At 42.8% G+C, this 21,126-nt stretch overlaps 1 protein-coding gene across 2 annotated transcripts in view; it reads left to right on the forward strand.

The window, feature by feature from the left end:
- Nucleotides 1-3,554: 3,554 nt before the first annotated feature.
- The window catches only part of orai2 (ORAI calcium release-activated calcium modulator 2), a 32,263-nt gene continuing 14,691 nt past the window's right edge, over nucleotides 3,555-21,126 (forward strand). Inside the window, exons 1-2 of one of the 2 annotated variants that reach the window (XM_078422102.1) lie at nucleotides 3,706-3,839; nucleotides 11,076-11,168. Coding sequence is in view for 1 of the 2 variants with exons in the window: in XM_078422101.1 (XP_078278227.1) it covers nucleotides 3,615-3,839 (225 nt within the window). In the remaining variant the exon portion in view is untranslated. Of the gene's footprint in view, nucleotides 3,840-11,075; nucleotides 11,169-21,126 lie in introns of both variants that reach the window. The other variant, XM_078422101.1, reaches the window with a different exon arrangement.

Genomic DNA, 21,126 nt, shown 5'->3' on the forward strand with positions numbered 1-21,126 from the left:
GCACATCCCCAGGCATTTTACTACGTTTATTAAAGGCCAAAGCTCACACATAGACAGACACAACTAACACAAAGATATACTGAGTTTTACTGCTATGCTGTTTGTAGGGGGTATGCACACCTGACCATAAGGACAGCAAGGTCCGGCCAGACCATTTCACACGTCACTGTCCTTTATGATCAGGTGTGCATACCCCCTACAAACAGCATAGCAGTAAAACTCAGTTTATCTTTGTGTTAGTAGTGTCTGTCTATGTGTGAGCTTTGGTCTTTAATAAACTTGGTGAAATGCCTGTGTATGTGTTTGCCTCATTGATCTAAATAAATGAATGAAAAGTGTTCTCATAGCGCAGCGCCTGTGTCAGCGTTTGATTTTAATGGTCAAAATGAATGCGACTAGAATCTTTGAATGAGATGTCATGATAAAGTACTTAGAAACTCAATAAATTCCGACACCTATTTTTTTTTAAATCACCAAAATCAACTTTATTCAAAAACTCTTTGAATGAGATGTCATGATAAAGTACAGGCGACAACCTTGCAAACCTGGGGACAGCATGCGACAGCGCCCGCAATAAGCAACAATACCTGCCGACAAGCCAGCTGTCGCCGAAAAATTTCATACCGGATGATTTCTCAGCGACGCGCCGAGATCCACTACTATTCTTTGAAGACTCCTCACGATCATGCCCGCGACACCCCGGCGAACTGTCGGCGACAGCCTAGTCGCCGGCAGTCGCCATAAAATCGCCTAAGTGCGACAGGCCCTTTACTTCTACATAATAATTGGAAGCACATTTATAAGCTAACTCTGAAGTATATGATGCATAGTTCCATTAGATCATAGCTTTGATAAGTGGCAATCCATTAGAACAAGAAGTTACAGTAATACAAACAGCGAAATCTACAGAGCACAACACAACAACCAGGTCTCTAATTCAGTATTCAGATCCAGATCCAGATTTAGATTAGTTTACTGTCCTATACACGAGGGTGCAATGTTCACATGAAGCTCACAGAGTAAAATGTATACATATAGTAATGATCAATACAACAATAAATACGATTTATAAATAGGACAAGTGGAAATCTGAATGCTACAAGATTATAGTGTCATCTAAAGTAGTACAAAAAACAATACTGAATAACTGAATGAGGTTTTATTAGGAGTAAGTGTACATTCCAGCACCTCCAGCTACAGGGTGTGAAACAGTGGGTTGATTCAGGAGCTGCTGCACTGTCAGAGGTGTGGGATTTTAAATGAATCATTAAACAATCAGTTGAGTTTATAGGACTTGGTATTACAATCCCTACTGTAATCGGCACCTTCTTAATCTCTTGATTTTAAATGAATCATTAAACAAAGGCCATGTGTTCCATGGGATCACATGGAACAATGTAAAGAATGAAATTATGATTGGTCAAAAATCAACTCTCATCAATACCAGTGAAGCGAGTTTCCATATTTGATTTGGACATAGAAGGAGGTCATTTAGGCCATCAATTCCATGATGGGTTACAGAACAGTTCCAACCACTACTAATTTTCCCTGTATCCTATTTGCCTCACATTCCCAGCATTCCCCTGACACTATCACCCATCTACACTTTGGGGCAATAATCAGTGCCCAATTAACCGGACAACCCACCCATCTTTGGGATGTTGAGAAAACCTGAGCACTGAGGGGTAACCCACATGGTCACCTGGGGGAACATGCAGACACCACACAGACAGCACCAGGGTCAGGATTGAACCCAGGTCACTGGAACCCTGAGTCAGCAGCTCTACCAAAAGGACCACTACGCTGCCCAAAGGTTGTCCCAGAAATTCAATCAAGTCTGCAGTGTTTTATTTTAGAGTTACTTGCATGACAATCACTGTTTTCCAACACATAATTTGCCAGTGAGATAATCTGGTCCAAATCAAGTTAATCCATAAATTTTACTGAGAACAAATTGTCCCAAGTTATGGTTATGTAAATCATTTATTTTTTGCAAAGGAAATTCTCTTGATGTCATTCCCTGTTGCCGGGAGAAATTATTATTCATGGTTCCAGGTAGGTCCGGCATCTGGTAATCATGGTCCTGTCAGTATATAGGACTGCTCATTTGACTTAAATGGGGCTTTTCTAAACAGGAACTGATTCAGTTAGATCCCCTGTACAGTAATTTATTGTATTTGCCTCGCCTTTGTTGGACCCTGATGCTAACCATTGAGGAAGGATGTTAATGTGTTAAAATAATTCAGTGAAGGTTGCTGGACTAATGTCTCAAATGGACAAATTGTCTTATGAGAAAAGGTTGGACTTCGGTGGAGATTTTTGATTAAACAAGTAAGATCCTGAATAATCTCAACAGGGGGAATATGGAGAATAAATTATTTCCTTGCAAGAAAATCCCAAATTTAGTGTCACTGTTTAAAAATAAGGCATCATTAAAACATAGAAGAAGCAAATATTTTCTCCCAGAGACCTGTGAACGTTCTTCCAAAAGGGGAGAAGGTAACAAAATGTTTGAACATTTGAGCAGAAGTATAAACATTTTGTTACCTTCTCCCCCTTGCTAGGGAAAATGGGAATGTGCAGTTGGAGTTACAATCACAAAATTATGCCTTTATTAAATGGCAGACCAGGCTTGGAAGATCAAGCCGCCTATTCCTGCTCTAGTTTATGCATTCACGTCCTCCACCGTGCCAATTATCACCATTGTAAAGCTCCAACCAATTAGAACTCAGAGTCAGCTTGGAAACAGACCCTTCGGCCCAACTTGCCCACACCAACCAACATGTCCCATCCACACTAGTCCCACCTGTCCATATCCCTCCATACCTGTCTAGTTGTTTCTTAAACATTGCCACAGTCCCTGCCTCAACTACCTTCTCCGGCAGCTTGTTCCATACACCCACTGCCCAATTCATGATACAACCATGATTGGTTGGATGTCCCCCCCACACTGAAACAGTGATTGGTTGATTACTATCCCTCAACAGCAGTGCAGTGATTGGTTGGATCACCCTACACTGAGGCAGGTTGAAGCCCCCCCCTCCCAACCAGTAGAACTGTGATTGATTGGATATCCCCACACTGAGGCAGTGATTGGTTGCTTCCCCCCCCCTCATCCAGCCAGTAGAGCAGTGATTGGTTGGATGGTCCTTCACTGAAGCAGCGATTGGTTGAATGCCCCCCTCCCCCAATGGCGGTGAGGAGTGGCTGGGTGGCACCCCCTAATGGCGGAGAGGAGTGGCTAGGTGGCGTGCCCTAATGGCAGTGAGGAGTGGCTGGGTGGCGCCCCCTAATGGCAGTGAGGAGTGGCGCCCCCTAATGGCGGAGAGGAGTGGCTGGGTCGCGCCCCCACATGGCAATGCGGAGCGGCTGGGTGGCGTGCCCTAATGGTGGTGTGAAGCGGCTGGGTGGCGCCCCTTAATGGCGGTGCAGAGCGGCTGGGTGGCGCCCCCTAATGGCGGAGAGGAGTGGTTGGGTCGCGCCCCCTCATGGTCATGCGGCCGAGAAGCTCCCCCTGGCGGCAGCAGGATCACATCAAGGCGCGTCCCCGGGGCCCGGGAGCGCGCAGGTCGGCGGCTGGCGGCGGGTGAGATAAGGTCCCATCCGGCGTTGCTATGAGCTCCGAACGGTCAGTGGCGGCCGGCTCTCCCGCTCCTCTCTGCTCGGAGCCCGAAGGGGAGGCGGCCGACTACCGCGACTGGGTGAGGCGAAGCTACCTGGAGCTGGTGTCCTCCAACCATCACTCGGTGCAGGCGCTATCCTGGAGGAAGCTCTACCTCAGCCGCGCCAAGCTGAAGGCGTCAAGCCGGACCTCGGCGCTGCTCTCCGGCTTCGCCATGGTGAGTGGCTCCCCGGGCGACAGCTGTCGCCGCCCGCTTCATCCATTCCCAGCATCGCAGCCCGGCTGGACCACGTCGGCGGCCGCTCCGGCGGGAAGCTGAGGGGCGGGAGATGGCGCCGGGGGAGATGGCGCCGGGGGAGACGGCTGGGGATGATGAGGAGATGAAGGACAGACCGGGGGCGGAGGAAGATGTTAGGGGGAGACGGGGGGGGGGGGGGGGGCGAGAGAGAGAGAGATGGGGGGCAGTTGGGAGGAGGAGAGGGAGAGAGAGAAGCCAGGCGATGGAAGAGGGGGAACGACGACAGAGAGGGGAGGCCAGACTACTGGGGGTTGAGGGGTTAGACGGGAGGAGGGGGATGTGGGCTAGAGTGGGGGAGGGGGGTAGATTGGGGGTAGATGGGAGGGGCAGACTGTTGGAGGGGTGGGGGGGGGGAGGCTGGGGTACAGACTTGTGTGAGGAGGAGAATGGGGAGGCAGATTGTTAGAGGGGTGTGGGGGAGATGGTGAGGGGCGGACTGTTGAGGGGGAGGGAGGAGATGGGAGGGGAAGACTGTTGGGGGTGGAGAGTTGGGAGGGGCAGACTGTTGGGGGGGGGGGGGTAGAGGGAGCAGATTGGTGGGAGGTTGTGGTTAAGATGAGGGCCAGACTGTTACGTGAGGGAGAGATGGGGGGAGGTAGACGTTTAGAGGGGTGGGGGGCGCGACTGTCAGGGGGCAGACTTGGGGGGTGAGGACGCAGGCTGTTGGGGTGGGGGGATGGGTGGGGTGGGGTGGGGGGGGGGTGTTGGGAGTTGATTGGGAGATCAAGAGCAGGGTGTTAAGGATGAGAGAGAGAGGGGAGGGGAGGGGAGGGGGGTGTGATGGTTGGGATGAGAGGGAGATAGAGGTCAGAGGTTGGGAGTGAAGTGGAATCGTGTGGCCAGGTAGCAGGGGTTGAGTGGAAGTCAAGGGAAAGATGGTTTGAGGGCGAGGGGAACCCATGGTGGAAATGGGCCTTGACTATTTTGGAATGAAGATGAATTGCAGGCCAGATATTTGCAGGGTGTGGGAGACAATTTGCAAGAAGTGGAGATGGGTGGCAGAATTGTGACCTGCAAGGAAGTAATGGAAGGCGGGTATAAGAGAGTTGAAGGTGGAATTTAACCAACAATGTTTGGGACAGGCTGCGTTTACCACCTGAATATTTTCTGTCAGCTGAGTTACATGTTGATAGTTTCCCCTTACAGTGAGCACCAGAGAATTTGTGCCTGCAAAAAGTGGAAATATTTATTTCTTTAATGAGAAGCTGTTATTTTGTAGGCATGTGCAGTGAGCTCTTTCAGTAATCCAGTGAGAGAGATCACTTTTCCTTGTCTCATCACTCACTCTGCATAGTGCTCTATAATTTGTGCATCAACATGATTTTATCTGTTGTGACGTGGCACAATCATTGGTAATTTTTAACGTTGTCGTATAAGATGCTTGCTATCTCCCATGATGATATCATCTTAAATGTTATGCTATTCTCAACACAAACTGTTGATCTGATAAAGCACTAAATGAGTTAACGTTTGCAGCCCCACAGGCATTTTATATCACCCTGTAACAAGAATCATCCTTGCCACATCTGTGGCCTTAGGGAGTGATGATGTGTTCCAGCTTTTGCTTTATACTGATGCATTGTAGGAACGCATTCAGCCACTTCCCTTTTCAGTTCTAAGTTGCTTTTACTTTGAATTTTATTCAGCAAACTCAAAGCTCTAGCTTCGAAAGGTAAACAATGTATCTGAGCATAATTTTCTCATTTCTACCTCTCAGACTACAACTCTACTTGAACCTTGCTTCAATATTCTTTTCCTTAATTCACTTTGGAAATTTGAAAAGCTTGGGGGTGTAGGCAGGGCTGTTGTTATTCCTATTCCCCACCCCTCCCCCCATTTTCTCTCCCTCTTCTGTGAGACCCCTCCACCCATCCCCCTCATCTTTGCCCAGATGTTGCCTGACCCATTGTCTGTTTTCAGTCTAGTCTGTTCAGTCTTGCGTGGCTCACAAAGTTCTGTTGCCAGGTAACATGCACTTTTTTTCAATTGCTTTTCCATTCTTGGCTACTCCAGTCATCCCATTTGTGGTGTACATATCTGGTACACCAAAGGATTGCTTCGTAATGTCTTGGTTCTACACCCAGGCAGGGTTTGCTTTGAGATTGTCTATGATAACTTTCTCAGAGCATTTAAAAAGGAAACAGGAATAGGCCATTTGGCCCTTTGTGTCTACTCTGCCAATCAATAAGATTATGGCTGCTCTCTGACTCAACACTTTCCTTTGCCAACCCCATTTCTCTTGATTCCTTTAATATCTAATAATAAATTAATCTCTGTTTAGAATATAGCAATTGAGTCCTCACAATCGGCGGCACGGTAGCGCAGCGGTAGAGTTGCTGCTTTACAGCGAATGCAGCGCCGGAGACTCAGGTTCGATGCTGACTACGGGTGCTGCACTGTAAGGAGTTTGTACGTTCTCCCCGTGACCTGCGTGGGTTTTCTCCGAGATCTTCGGTTTCCTCCCACACTTCAAAGACGTACAGGTATGTAGGTTAATTGGCTGGGTAAATGTTTAAAAAAAATTGTCCCTAGTGGGTATAGGATAGTGTTAATGTACGGGGATCGCTGGGCGGCACGGACTTGGAGGGCCAAAAAGGCCTGTTTCCGGCTGTATATATATGATATGATATGATATGATAATCCTTTTAAGTGGACAATTTCAGTGATTTGCTGTTCTCTTTTCGCATCTCAGTTCTGAATGATTAACAACTTATTTTATTACTGTGACCACAGACTCTAGACAGCCCAACCAGGATAACATCATTCCTCTGTTTGCCCTGTAAGAATGTTATTATGAAGTTGCCTAATTTCAAGAGCACATTGGCCCAGTCTACTTAATTTCCCCTGGTCTGACAAGCCTGCCATTCTAAGAATTAGCTTGAACATTTGTTTACTCCCTTCATTGCAAGTACTTACTAACTTATTTTACTGCAAATACTCCCTTCAGGAACAGTTTATTCCCAGCTGTTATCAGGCAACTGGACAGTCCTCTCAGTTCCTGACCACCCCACCTACCTCATTGGAAACCTTTGAACTATCTTTAATTGGACTTCAGTGTTATATCTTGTACTAATGTTGTACCCTGCATCCTTTAACTGTGCACTGTGGACGGCTTGATTATATTCATGCATATTCTTTTTGACTGGATAGCATGCAAACAAAAGCTTTTCACTCTACCTCCGTGCAAGTAACAATAATAAACAATAATAAACTAAACAAAACTAAAAACTATACTAAATCCTTCTTCTAGGAGACTGCACATAGCCCAGCTTGGGCTGCATATTGTTGGAGCAAGGCAACTCAGTTCCTGTTTCCTAATCCTCTCCTGGTAAAGATCAACATGCCTTCCTAATTGCTTGCCATACCTGCATGTTGATTTTCATTGAAGGACACCCCAGGTTCCCCCGGACACCAGCACCATTCAATCTTGCACTATTTTAAAAAATCTACCTTTTTTTCATTTAATGTTCCATCTGCCATGTCCCATCCATTCACTTAGGCCATCTAAATCATTGTAAATGTGACTCTGATCTTTATTTCGGACTGCATAGGCTTGGTAATGTTGACACTCGTAGGCCTTCAGTTGGATAGTCTTGGTCAGTCACAAGCCAATTTAAATATTTGGTTATATTCAACACGCCACATCATCATCCTTGTTGCCAACATTTTGAATTTTGCATTTCCATGTAGTCAGGAGGGCCGTAACTCGCCTCACTAGTATAATTTATGTCTTAAGAGTAATACAAATGTAGCTTTCATCTGTCTTAATCTAAGTATACGTGCTTCAGGTACAGTGAAATTGCCAAGTGAATTATTAACTAGTGGATTTTTTAGTGACCACAATGCCAAGAAGTCCTGCTTATTTAGCTTTAATATCAACCAATATCAGCCCTGTAACAAATTTGACAGAATTTTAAACAGGTACAAGTTCTTACAGTTGGCGTTTGTTTGAAAAAAAATGTTTTTCCCCCTCGCATTCCGAGAAGACCTTAATAAACTAGTTCATTACTTTTAAAATATACTCACTTTTACAATGTTCATAAATGTATAAGATGATTTATGGACAACATGGTACGACAAATGATGAGAATGAATAATAAATAGACCAGAGTACCTACAGAACTCCCCTGTTCACATTTATTACATGCAAGAATGGGCAGATGACGTCTTGGTTTAACACCTCATTGGAAATCTACTTGGCAGCGGTAATTAATTTAATCCTGATAAGACGAAGGGTTCATCCATGTTTTGTAGGGTATGATTTATGTGTAATCGCAGCAGGTGATGAATCACAATCCCTTTCGAGAGAAATGCACAATAAGCTAAATTGCTCAGAAATCTAGTCTTCCTCAACGATGTGGTGGAACGGTGTTAATCATGGACTCCCAAGGCAATGGCAAAAAGAGAGATTGCAATGGAACAGTGATTGCTTAGATCACTGTCCAAATGCATTACAATTCATTTGCGACTGAGATCTTGTTTGCCACCAATTTAGTGTCAGTGGTGCTTTGCAATTTAAAATGTGCCATTTTTACCTTATAACCCACTCGTATGCCTGATTGGGGGCTTGGTGCGTCTTTAAGATTTTCATGGAAACTTAGAAAAGGAGGTGCAGGAGTAGGCCATTCGGCCCTTCGAGCCAGCACAGATCCATGAACTATGAAGAGCTAAATTTCTAATCATTGTCAGAGCATATGATGTGGGGTTGGTATATTGTGGAACAGGACTGAAAGCTGTTCAATATTTGCGGGAACTGTTGCTGCCTATCAGTGATTATTCTACTCTGCCCATTCTACTACATTTTCAAACACAAAGCAGCAATTTGTTTTTGTAAAGTGATGCTCCGAGGTGGTGCTGTTGCGGTAGCTTAGTAATCTCCGAACTTAAACCAAAAGGTTGGTGCTTCAGCAAAAGGGAATGCAGAAGAAACAAACTCCAAATGACACAAGTGCTTTGAAAGATAGTTAGAGCTACTGGAGAATTGGAAAAACTCCAGAAGGGAAATGACTGTTGAGAAAGGTTATTTTCAGAGGGGGTGAAAGAATAATAGGCCACCTGGAATTTTGCTGGAGGGAGTCATACAGCATTGAAACAGGCCCTTCGGCCCAACTAGCCCATACCAACCAACGTGTCCCATCTACACCAGTCCCTCCCCTCCACCTTTTCTAAATATTAATGTAACTCCTGTTTATATCCAGTGATTCCTAACAGGTCAGGTCTCATAGCTGATGCAACCAATGTTACTTTGCCAGTTTTTCCATTTTCTGAAAATATTGACGTGCTTGGCTGCAGTTTACATCACAGTCCATCACTACTCAGACTGTACATGCACTGCCAGTGTGCAGTCGCTGGGGCCCCATGCAAAGCCTGACAGTGGGGTCCTTAAAAGATTGTTCATATCGTTTTTGACTCGCATGGATGAGATAAACTGCACAAACCTCTGTGCGTACCCTCAATTTAGAATGGGTTTTGTGCTTAGTTAGTGAACAGCAGTCTTTGGCAACTGCTGATTCATGCTGAAAGGAAACCTAATGTGAAGTGTAGAATATGAAGTGAATACATTAACTTAGGAGCAGGCTCAATGGGTTATTTGGCAACTACTTCCGTTTCATATGTTCTTGTGTTTAAGTAAGTGACTAAAGAAAATATATTAAAGGTAGTGTTTATGTTAGCGTTTACCTGTGAAATAATGAAATTAAATGTGTCTAATCGAAGTGATTTTGGTCTCTGAATATAAATTGTACTTGTTTTGCTCTTTTCTCTTGTCATGATTGCCAGATAAATTACTCCTTAATTGTTTCTTTAACTTTATGATGTTCAAATTGAAAAGTTAATGTTCGGTCATGGATGTGTCACGGTAACAGCATACAATAATTTTAATGGCACACCTCACAATACATATAAAGATACTTTGCCAAAGATACAGTGATGGACTGTGATGTTTGCAGTTCCAGTCAACTGCAGCCAAGTACAAGTCAATATTTGGTCAAAAAAACTTGTAAATCTTTTAAAGTGATCAAAAAATGGCATGTACGCTCAACTTTTTGGATTAATATTTTGTCAGCAAATGCATAAGGTATGCAAGCAAAACTGCTGAAAACATGTATCCAAGAAAGTGGTACATTCATCATTTAATTGCTAATTGTAAATGCATTTATCCACAATGGGAATCCTTATTAGAAGTTTTTGTAATGTGTTAGACAGCATTGCTTTAATGCATGTCATGTTCAGCAGCCCATTTTTGTCAAGATTTTCTATCTGCACCAACAGGCAGAACTACCATATTGCCCTTTGCAGAATATTTCTAATTTATTGTTCCATTGGAGCTATAAGATCCAAGACACACTTTAGGAAAAGTACAAGCATTTCCTAGGATCCAGGCAACATGCTTCCCATAAGCAACGTGCAAAATGTCATCATAACCCACCTGTTTCACCAAAGTTGTCCAAGGAAGGGTCTATCTTTGCCTGGTCTGGCCCCAGACTCTTGGCAATATACTGGCAGATTTGTGACAGTCTGTTTGCAATTTAGATTTCAAACTTTACCATTTCTAGGATCAAGTTATCACGGTGTCATGATAAAAAGCTCCAGTTTAAAAAAACATCAAAGGTAGAGAATGTTGTTTGCTCAGCAGATAAGGATCATAGAATCATAAAAACGTACTGAAGAACAGTCCATAAGCTGTGGTACTGCTAATTCTTTAAAAGAGCATGCAAAATGCCAATAAATAATGTTCTAGCTCATTTCTAAACTTGATTATGGATCAGTCTGAAAAAGGATCCCAATGCAAAAATGCCATCTATCCATTTCACTCTACAATGTTGACTGGCCCACTGATTTCCTCCAGCAGTTTGTTTTTTTTGTTCAAGATTCCAGGACTTGCAGTCTCCTGTGTCTTCACTAATGGATAAGCTTAGCTTTTCAAGTTTGGTGTTCCAGGTCTCAGTAACTCAATGAAAAGATTTCTTATCATGTCACATCCAGATAATTTGCCACCATTTAAAAAATATACAAATTCCATGACCTAAAATTAACGATCTACTGGTGGGGGTAATATGTTTTTTCGGTCACAATGTCTTATCTGTTAGTTAACTCCTAAAACTTTGTTCACAGAGAAACAGTCCTTTAATGTTTTAAAAATCTCCTTGTGCCTAGAGCCTACCATGTCTGTGCCATCCCAATAAAGGGATGCATAGTTCTTCAACTGGGATTTATTAAAGCGATTGCCAATCTGTGAAGACCCTTTGGGTGAGTTGTTGCACAGTAGAATGAAGGTTGGGACCCCTGTAAATAAATTGCTTGATTAACAGTGTTTTTGATATATGACTATCAACAATACATGCTAGCTTTTTAAATCTCAAGGTGCACTCCAAGTTTAGAAGGGTAGCATCCCTACTTGTTTTAAGGGAGGTTTCATAGTTTGTGGATAATGCACATACAGCATTAGATTCCTTAAGATCGCTTGATCGAAACTAGACAGATTGTGGAACCAATTTAGAGTATGTCGAAGTGAGATGTATAGGCAGCCAGTACAAGTGAGAAACGCCAATGGCAGTTATTGCTAAGTTATCGGTCAGTAGTGAGCTGCCTTGCATGTTATATTGCAGTCCTGGTAGGAACTTGCTGTAAGAAACCGGCTCAGTCCTCAATGACAGAACTCAATGACAGATGTCAACAGTTTCACATATGTTTATGATACTGAGGAAGGGTCTCGACCCGAAACGTCACCCATTCCTTCTCTCCAGAGATGCTGCCTGGCTTGCTGAGTTCCTCGACCATTTTGTGTATATCTTTGATGTAACCTAGCATCTGCAGTTCCTTCTTTCACATATGTTTGAACAAGCCATGTTCACAAATTGTTGACTGGTTTCAGGAAGCCTTGACATTCAAAGGCATTCGGAGACCATTAAAATTAAAATTAAACTGAAAATGCTGGTTGTGCACAACAGGTTAGGCAGACTTCCTGACTTCTTATAGGTGTGGCTGTTATAACGCCATACATTAATTACAGTAGGAAACACATCGTACCTATTGAAAGGTGAAGTTGCATTTGGTTTACAAATTTCAGTAGTCATATTAATTTTATAAAATATTCATTATTTGCTTTTTCTCTTTATTTCTAAAAATGTTGCGTACAAGCCTGATCTATGCAGTGTCCAGATCATGATAGAATGAAAAAGACAATTAAAAATGCTCCTGAATTTAGCAGTCAGGTTTAAAGATCAAATAAAAAAAGTTTGACACTTCAAATTAGAGAAAGCGTTAATGTTTCCGACTGGTTTGATGACTATCTATTACATATTTGCATATTCTGTTCTGCTACGTAAGAATTTCATTGTTCTATCTGGGACATATGACAATAAAACACTCTTGACTCTATTAAAAAAATATAAACACTTTGTTTCTGTCTGCAGAGGTGCTACCTGACCTGCTGAATATTTGCATCACTTGCAGTTTTATTTCAGCTTTCTCGCGTCGGCTGTATTTTGCTTTAGTGATCTTTGTAATTTTATACTCCAGTTTTGACTACAGAAGTCGAATTTGGCATCTGACAGGAACTTTGGGATTTCCACATATTTAGCCATCAGTATTTCTCCACAAAGTCTGAGACAAAGTGATTTCTTAATAGCATTTGCAATTTTCAGTATAATTGGCGAGATGTGTTTGTTTAGTTTAGAGATTGTAATTGTTGCAAGCGACAATTAACATACTGGTGTGTAATGAGATTCTACTCTTCCGATTTAGTTGCAGCATTCATAATTAACAAAAATAGTGTTATTTGTAGTTAAAGATAATTGAGACGTGCAAACCAACACAGACAATATACAGGTAGACACAAAATGCTGGAGTAACTCAGTACCTTTTATCCGATGACCAGGTTCTTGTCCGTCATTGGAAGGGAATAGTGAACCAATGTTCCCATTTTCCATTTCACCTCAGCTATCCATTCCAGGAAACTATGCCCTGTGTCCCAACTAGATTCCCAGCCGCTTCAGATGAAGGAGAAGCAAGATTGGCTGGGCCAATGGCTAAAAGACATTGCCTCATTCTTGCTGCAATTGATTCTGCTTCTGAGGCCAGTTCAAACTGGTTGCAGATGCCGATTAATCTACAAACCAATTGTCGGTATGAGAGGGAGGCACTGATGTTGTCCATGTACAGAGGCTTTGATCTGAGTGCCCCCCACTGTGGGATTGGTGCCTCGTACACTCATCTCCTTCCTGATGGATTTGATAAAGTGCTCGATATAACATGCAAAAAAGGCAAAGGAAATTGGGCAGCCTTGCCTGACTTTGGATTTGATGGGCAAGTGTTCTGTTTGCCCCCCCCCCCCATACTTTAATTTTGACTGTCTCTATGATGTTATAATATAATAAAATATATTTTGATAGAATTGTATATAGGAGTATAATATAATCTGTACATGTAATTCTTAGCATTCATTGTAATTAAGTCAATACACTGTTTATAATGCACCAATACCATTCATTTCTCCTCTTTAAAAACGTATGATGTGTTTGAGAGGCCAGTCCCTCAACGTACAGTGGTGGAAGGACCTCAGACAGTCATCCTTCCTCATAAAGCCTTTGTGGTGTCTGCACTGTTTCATTTGAATCCTCCTATCATGTGCCATGATATTTTTATTTTATTTTAATAATAGTTTAATCATAAATGTATGCAAGAACAGTGTATGGCTTTCTTTCCATTCATTATGCTGTCCAACCTTTAAATTTATAATATTGTCAGGCCTATACATTGGTGATGTCATCATATGAAACACCAGTGCCACTCTTGAGGCCTCTATGGGCAAATGCACTTCAAATGTTTGTGGGGCTGTTACACAGGATACAGGTCCTCTGTGTCTAGTGGTGGCGGAACCTTGGATTGCAGTCATTTGTGTTGGCTGTACCAATCTTCAGTGCATCCCTCGTCATGTATTCCTGTATCGGATGGCAGCATTCCTTTATGGAGATCTAGTACCAGAAGACCAACAAGTTTTGGCAGATTCAATTGTGCCTTTCACAGGATTGATGATCTCCTCGAAGCATTTGATATTTGTTCCTGGCAACAGTCCAGAGTCCTGGCAACAGTCCAGATCTACTACTAGGGCAGATCCCTCAACAAGGACTCTTGCATCCTGAACTGTGCCAATTATCAGCAACTTGGATGACAAGCCGAGGTGGCGAGTGAGGACTTGCTATTTCTTGCATTTACATCCTGAATCCATTTTAATGGTAAATTACAATAACTTCTTAAAACCAAACTAGAAATCCATTAGTTGTGGCTATTATCCTCACTTCTGACTGGATTCAATTATAGCTTGAGAGACTTGGCCACATGATTTCATCTTTATTTTTGAGGCACTGGATTGCATATGTGACAAAAACTGAGCTACAATATGTCTTCAAATCAGTACAGCATTGTTTCAAAGGAATCATTCCTGACTTGAAAGACATTTATCTAGTTATTACCTCACTGGCGGGTACAAACTGGCTATGTGTTTTGATATTACCATTTACAATTGTCTATGAAGCACTTTGAGCAGTGGATGGGTGAGAAGTGGTTTGGGAAAGGTACTCAAAATGCAGATCAAAATTCAAGTAATCTGAAATAGTTGGGAAACTTGAGAGCCTTGAAATCTTGCAACTGCAATATTTCCTGCCAGAGCTGCCTTCCTATTTCAGCAATAAATGTTTAGAAACAACACTTCCTTCAGATACAAGTTGTATCTATTAACATTTTAATCCATTTGCTTCATGAGGAGAGATTCTCGATTACGAAAGCCTTTTTGCTTCATCCAGAGTGAATGTAGCTGGTTCACGTTTGAAGTGTTATGAAAGGATCAACACCAGTTTAAAAACACTAAAAAAGAATGGTTGACTGAAATCACTATTTTTGCAAAATTGTACATTTAATAAATATTTCAATTTATTTCATAATGCTGCAATTTAATTTCAGTTGGATGTATGTTTGAGACATAGCTCACTTCAATTATAGTTACTATTGGTGGCTATATCTGTTCAAGTTCAGCCCATCTCATCTGCACTGGTTGATTAATTTTTCTTAAGAAAAGCTATCTAACCTAATCCCATCTTCCAGTGTTTGATCCTTCCAAAGTAGGTCAATGTTCTGTAAGTATACAAAAAAACGCTTCTTAAATATGCCTCAACAACCTCTTCCGGCAGTGAGTACCTATTTCACCACTGTCTTTGTGGTTGGGTTTTTGACCACTCACTTAAGGGAAATTCATCCTTCCTCTTTGTCCCGATCTTTAATAATTTATTATAACTCATTCAAGTTTTGCTTCAACCCCTCTGTTCCCAATAGAATAACTCTATCCAGTCTTCGTAGCTAAACTTTTCCCTATCCTGGTAACACTTCCATCAATCATTTTTCTAATAATGTCATGACCTGTACTATATACAAGAAGCGAGCTGCAGCCTTACAGATGTTGCACGTAATTCTAGCATAGCCTGCCGGCTCTTGCATTCTATTGCTCCACTCGTAATGGAAGGCATCCCATGCCCCTTTAACCAGTTTCGACCTGCGACATCTGTGAATGTATATTCAAGGTCCTTCAGTCAACCCGCATTTCTCAAGATCTTCCTATTTGAGTCTATTTCCATGCCTTTTTATATGCATTTTCACAGATCCTTTTGTATTAATTTTTTTCTGAATTTCATGCCAAAATGGAGTCCGTTTTGAATCCAATTAGCCCTCTTCTTTGGATCACATGGGGTTATATATTTTTGACCAGCCTGCCATGTGAGGTCTTAGCAAAGCCTTGCAAAAATTCACACAAACTGCTTCAAATCCACTACTGTCCTCAACCCTACTGTTACTTCCTCAAAAAAAATCAAATTGGTCAGTTATGACCTTCACTTACCAAATACATTCAGACTGGCCTTGATTAATCCATCTTTCAAAATGAAGGTTTATGCAACATGTTCTCCTTTTCACTAGTGAGTATGAAAGGATCTAAGGGATTTTCAGTACAGCTTGATGTGGTCTGTATCATGCTGTAAATTATCTTTCATGTACAGTTAGAGTTTAATAAATAATGTATTCTGCAGGAAGCCTTATCAGGAAATCCTCTTTCTGAATGTCTGTTGCAGAAGCTTCACTTTGGTTGGATTGCAGTGAAGAGGGAAGAGTTATTTATTCGTATAAAGTGAAATTTAACAGATGGCTATGTGAAACAGAACTAAATGATTATATTTATTCTTGTATTATTGTATTCTAAATTCTGTTATAGTAGCCATTGAAAGAAATAGAAATTCTTCATTGCAAAAAAACAATTTTGGGTGGGTTTTTTTCTTGAACGTCAGATAAGAATGTATTCTAAATTATGTTTAAGTGGCCTTTGAAAGAAATAGAAATTCTTCGTAATAAAAAAAAAATTGGATGTTTTTTCTTGAATGCCAAATAAGAAGGTGACTTACTGCTATTTATGGCTTGTCAGTCGGCTCTCAGTTGTCAGCACCTCCTGATAATCACTGGCTGGACTGATCGTGTATCTCCACTCATTACTTTCTTTAGTTTCTTGTAGTGGTGGTTGGGCAGTGAATTGTCTGAGCTAGCTTGTCATAAAACGGCAAATATTTTTAGAATATAATACTATGATGTACAATTGTACCTGTGGATTTAATGCAAGTCTTAAACACTGCAGTTCACATTGTGGGTTGTAACCTCTAAGTGCATTCTGGCCAGGAGGATATGTATTTTTGTGATTAGTAGAACCCTCTGACTTTAATAGAAGCTTTTGATCAAATGTAGGACAGTTTTCAAAATAGTATTGAACGGCCTATTCCATCTGTTATAAATGAATTCATAGGTCTGTAATATAAACATATGCGGGTCATGTCTGCAACTGAATATTAAAATAAAAACATTAGAATTTGAAACCTAACTCACCATTAACAAAAAAGAATATTTATGCCTTTTAGCTTTCTCTCCGTGTGTGTTGATGTATGGTGGTATCAGTTTCCCAAACTCCAGCCAGACTCCAGTTGCTCATTCTTTAAACTTTAGAGATTCATGAGTTCATTCATGAGCTGTACCTTTTGTATTCCTCCAAATATGGCTAGACTAGTGGATCTTGTTCTACAGTCACATTGTGAGTAAATTTCCAGCTGGATAAAAATCTGTGTGAAGTCCGTACTGATTTTTTTTCCCTTCTGTTCATCTGGTCCAAACAATAACTTATTAATGGCATTCAATTCCACATAAGAGTTAGTTTAGTTTAGTTTATTATGAGATAGCAGTAACCCCCATGTGGGACCATAAGACGTTAAAGCAAAAGTGATAATTATAAATCTACCCTTTCATATTTGGCTATATTTTCTCGTGTTATTTACAAAATGATTGAGGTTTCTAAATGTACAAACCTCTTAACAGTTTTAAAATATATTGGTCCTGCAGAGGATGCATTTTCTGTCTACATTCAGCCAGGTTTGTGCTGTTGAATTCAATGAGAGCTGTTCTGCAATGATGCTGAAAAGATTGTACTAAGCTGAGCAAAATCCATTTCAACGCTGGGGAAATCAGGTGAATTCATGTGGTGGTGGTTAAAACCCAAGGTATATTGTTTCCTTTCATATGCAGGATTAAACAATTGTACATGTAAATGACACAACTCTTCATGTGCCCTCCCCTCCCACACCCCCGACAAATCTTCCACCTAAAATAAGTCAAGTCAAGTCTGGGTCAAAGTCTTCTTTATTTGTCACATACACATACAAGATGTGCAGTGAAATGAAAGTGGCAATGCCTGCGGATTGTGCTAAAACTACAAAACAGAATAGATTTTTAAAATTTTTAAACACAACACAAAAAATAAATTAATACAGTAAATTAGTCCCTGGTGATATAAGAGTTAACAGTCCTGATGGCCTGTGGGAAGAAACTCCGTCTCATCCTCTCTGTTTTCATAGCGTGACAGTGGAGGTGTTTGCCTGACCGTAGCAGCTGGAACAGTCCGTTGCTGGGGTGGTAGAGGTCCCCCCATAATGTTGCTGGCTCTGGATCTGCACCTCCTGATGTATAGGTCCTGCAGGGGGGCGAGTGTAGTTCCCATAGTGCGTTCAGCCGAATGCACTACTCTCCGCAGAGCCTTCCTGTCCTGGGCAGAGCTGTTCCCAAACCGGATTGTGATGGTGCCGGACAAGATGCTTTCTACAGCCCCAGAGTAGAAGCACTGAAGGATCCTCAGATAGACTCTGAATTTCCTCAACTGTCTGAGGTGGTAAAGGCGCTGCCTTGCCTTACTCACCAGTGCAGCAATGTGTGTTGTCCATGTCGGATCCTCTGTGATGTGGACTCCCAGGTATTTAAAGCTGCTCCCCCTATCCACAGTAATCCCATTTATCTCCAGTGGCGTGTACGTCCTCGGATGTTGAGTCCTTCTAAAGTCCACAATCAGCTCCTTAGTTTTTGTGACATTCAAAAGGAGGCTGCTGTCCTGACACCAGAGTGCCAGATCAGCCACCTCCTCCTGGTAGGCCTTCTCATCGTTATCGGAGATCAGGCCCACCACCACAGTGTCATCAGCAAACTTGATGATGGAGTTGGAGCTGAACCTGGCCACACAGTCATGTGTGTATAGGTAGTACAGTAGGGGGCTAAGGACGCAATCCTGGGGGGATCCTGTGTTCAGGGTGAGGGGGTTAGATGTATGTCCCCCATCTTAACCACTTGGGGCCTGGCGGTGAGAAAGTCCAGGACCCAGGCACACAGGGGAGTGTTAAGCCCCAGTTTCAGCAGCTTCTCAGCAAGTCTGGTGGTGACTATTGCGTTGAAAGCTGAACTAAAATCAATGAACAGCATCCTCACATAGCCCCCCTTCTGGCTGCCAAGATGAGAGAGAGCGGTGTGCAGAACCTGGGAGACCGCATCATCCGTGAATCTGTTCGGACGGTATGTGAACTGCAGCTGGTCCATATTGCGAGGGAGGCACAGATGTGGTTCTTGAAGCATTTCATGACCACCGAGGTGAGGGCCACTGGTCGGTAGAGATTCAAACAAGCTGGAGAGGCATTATTTGGCACTGGTACGATGATGGATCTTTTGAAGCATGCAGGGACCACGGACTTGGCCAAGGAGAGGTTGAATATTGCGGTGAGCACTGGAGCAAGCTGAGTAGCACAAGACTTTAGTACTCGCCCAGATATACCATCTGGGCCTACAGCTTTCCTCGTGTTCACACGCGTCAGAGCCCTCCTCGCGTCGTGCTCAGACACCGAGAATGTGTGCACATCCCCAGCGGTGGATCCCCTTCCAGCCTCGCTGGCCAGCACGCTGGCGGTGTTTTTAGACGGCGAGCTAGGGGTAATGTTGCCTGTCTCGAATCGTGCGTAGAAGGAGTTCAAGTCATCAGCTAGGGAGGTGCCAGCACTTCCAGTTGAGGGGGGGCTGCACCGGTAGTTAGTTATAGTCCGTAGCCCCTGCCAAAGGCGCCTGGTGTCCTGCTGCTCCATCTGCGACTCCATCCTGTCCGTGTACCTCCTTTTTGCGTCCTTCACCATCCTTCGCAGTCGGTAGGACTCTACCTTGTAGTCGTCCATATTGCCGATGCCAGGCCAGAGTTGTAAGCAGCGGTGCGAGCATTCAAGGCAACACGAATAGACCTGTCCACCCAGGGTTTTTGATTAGGAAAGATACTAACCCTTACAGTGGGGACGATGTTAACGGCTATTGTTGCAATGAAGTCCGTAACCGCTTCCGCCAACTCACTGACGTCTCTGGAACTTTCTTGGAACATATTCCAGTCGACATATCATATCATATCATATCATATATACACAGCCGGAAACAGGCCTTTTCGGCCCTCCAAGTCCAAGTCCGCCCAGCGATCCCCGTACATTAACACTATCCTACACCCACTAGGGACAATTTTTACATTAACCCAGCCAATTAACCTACATACCTGTACGTCTTTGGAGTGTGGGAGGAAACCGAAGATCTCGGAGAAAACCCACGCAGGTCACGGGGAGAACGTACAAACTCCTTACAGTGCAGCACCCGTAGTCAGGATCGAACCTGAGTCTCCGGCGCTGCATTCGCTGTAAAGCAGCAATTCTATCGCTGCGCTACCGTGCCGCCCTCGCTCAGTGCATCTTGCAGCATGGCCTCTGAATGGTCAGCCCACCGCTTTACGTCCCTCGTCACTGCCGTTTCCCATACTATCCGTTGTTTATACTCCGGCAGCAGGAAAATGGCAGCGTGGTCAGATTTTCCAAAAGGAGGGAGAGAAACGGCATTTAAAGGAGTTTTGCTATTTGCGTCATCATTCACAAGTCCTGTTCACCAGTTACCTTGGCACCTATATTAACTCCTGATCCTCCTTTGCAAATCTAACCTAGGCACTGCACTGGGCCTCACTCTGACACTTATTCAGAGTGAGGCCCAGCGCAAATTGGGGGAACAGCACTTCATATTTGGCTTGGGAAGCTTACAACCCAGCAGTATGAATATTGACTTCATTAACTTCAAGTAACTCTTGCTTTCTCTCTTTCTCCATCCTTCCCCCTTCTCAGTTTTCCGACCAGTCTGATTGTCTCCCTGATTACATTTTAACTGTTTGCTTTGTTGTCACCTTCTCCTAGCTAATAATGATCTATTCTACATTTTCCTTGAACTTCACCTCTTTTGATGTCTCGTTTGCACACCTTATCGTACCTTATTTCTGTGCCTCTCTCTCCCCCCTGACTCTCAGTCTGAAAAAAGGTCTCGACCCGAAACGTCACCCATTCCTTCTATCCAGAGATGCTGCCTGGCCCGCTGAGTTACTTCAGCATTTTGTGTCTATATCTTCGTTGTAAACCACCATCTGCAGTTCCTTCTTATACCTTTAACATAAAAGCTGTTGATCACTTTGTTGGATCACTTTGGGGATTAAAATGTCTTCAGCTTTCACATTTGCATGTAAATGATGCAAAATAACAAAAAAAAATCAGCACAATGCACTTACTTTATACCAAGTAAGTTAACTGTTTTGAAAGGACCCACAGTAAGATTTTCTTGACCAAAAAAATAAATAATGATTGGGGAGGGTGTGAGGGATGCTGGAATACTTGTACCTTCCCTCTCCTATTTAAGCAGTATGACTAGGAAGAAGAATGAGGTGATTGTTTTCTTTGCAAATTAGGTATGTTCTTGCAAGCATTGCTTATTATATTGGGAAGAATAGTAATGAGCTGTTATCCAT

This window comes from Rhinoraja longicauda, chromosome 26, assembly GCF_053455715.1.
Source record: "Rhinoraja longicauda isolate Sanriku21f chromosome 26, sRhiLon1.1, whole genome shotgun sequence".
Classification (NCBI taxonomy): Eukaryota; Metazoa; Chordata; class Chondrichthyes; order Rajiformes; family Arhynchobatidae; genus Rhinoraja; species Rhinoraja longicauda.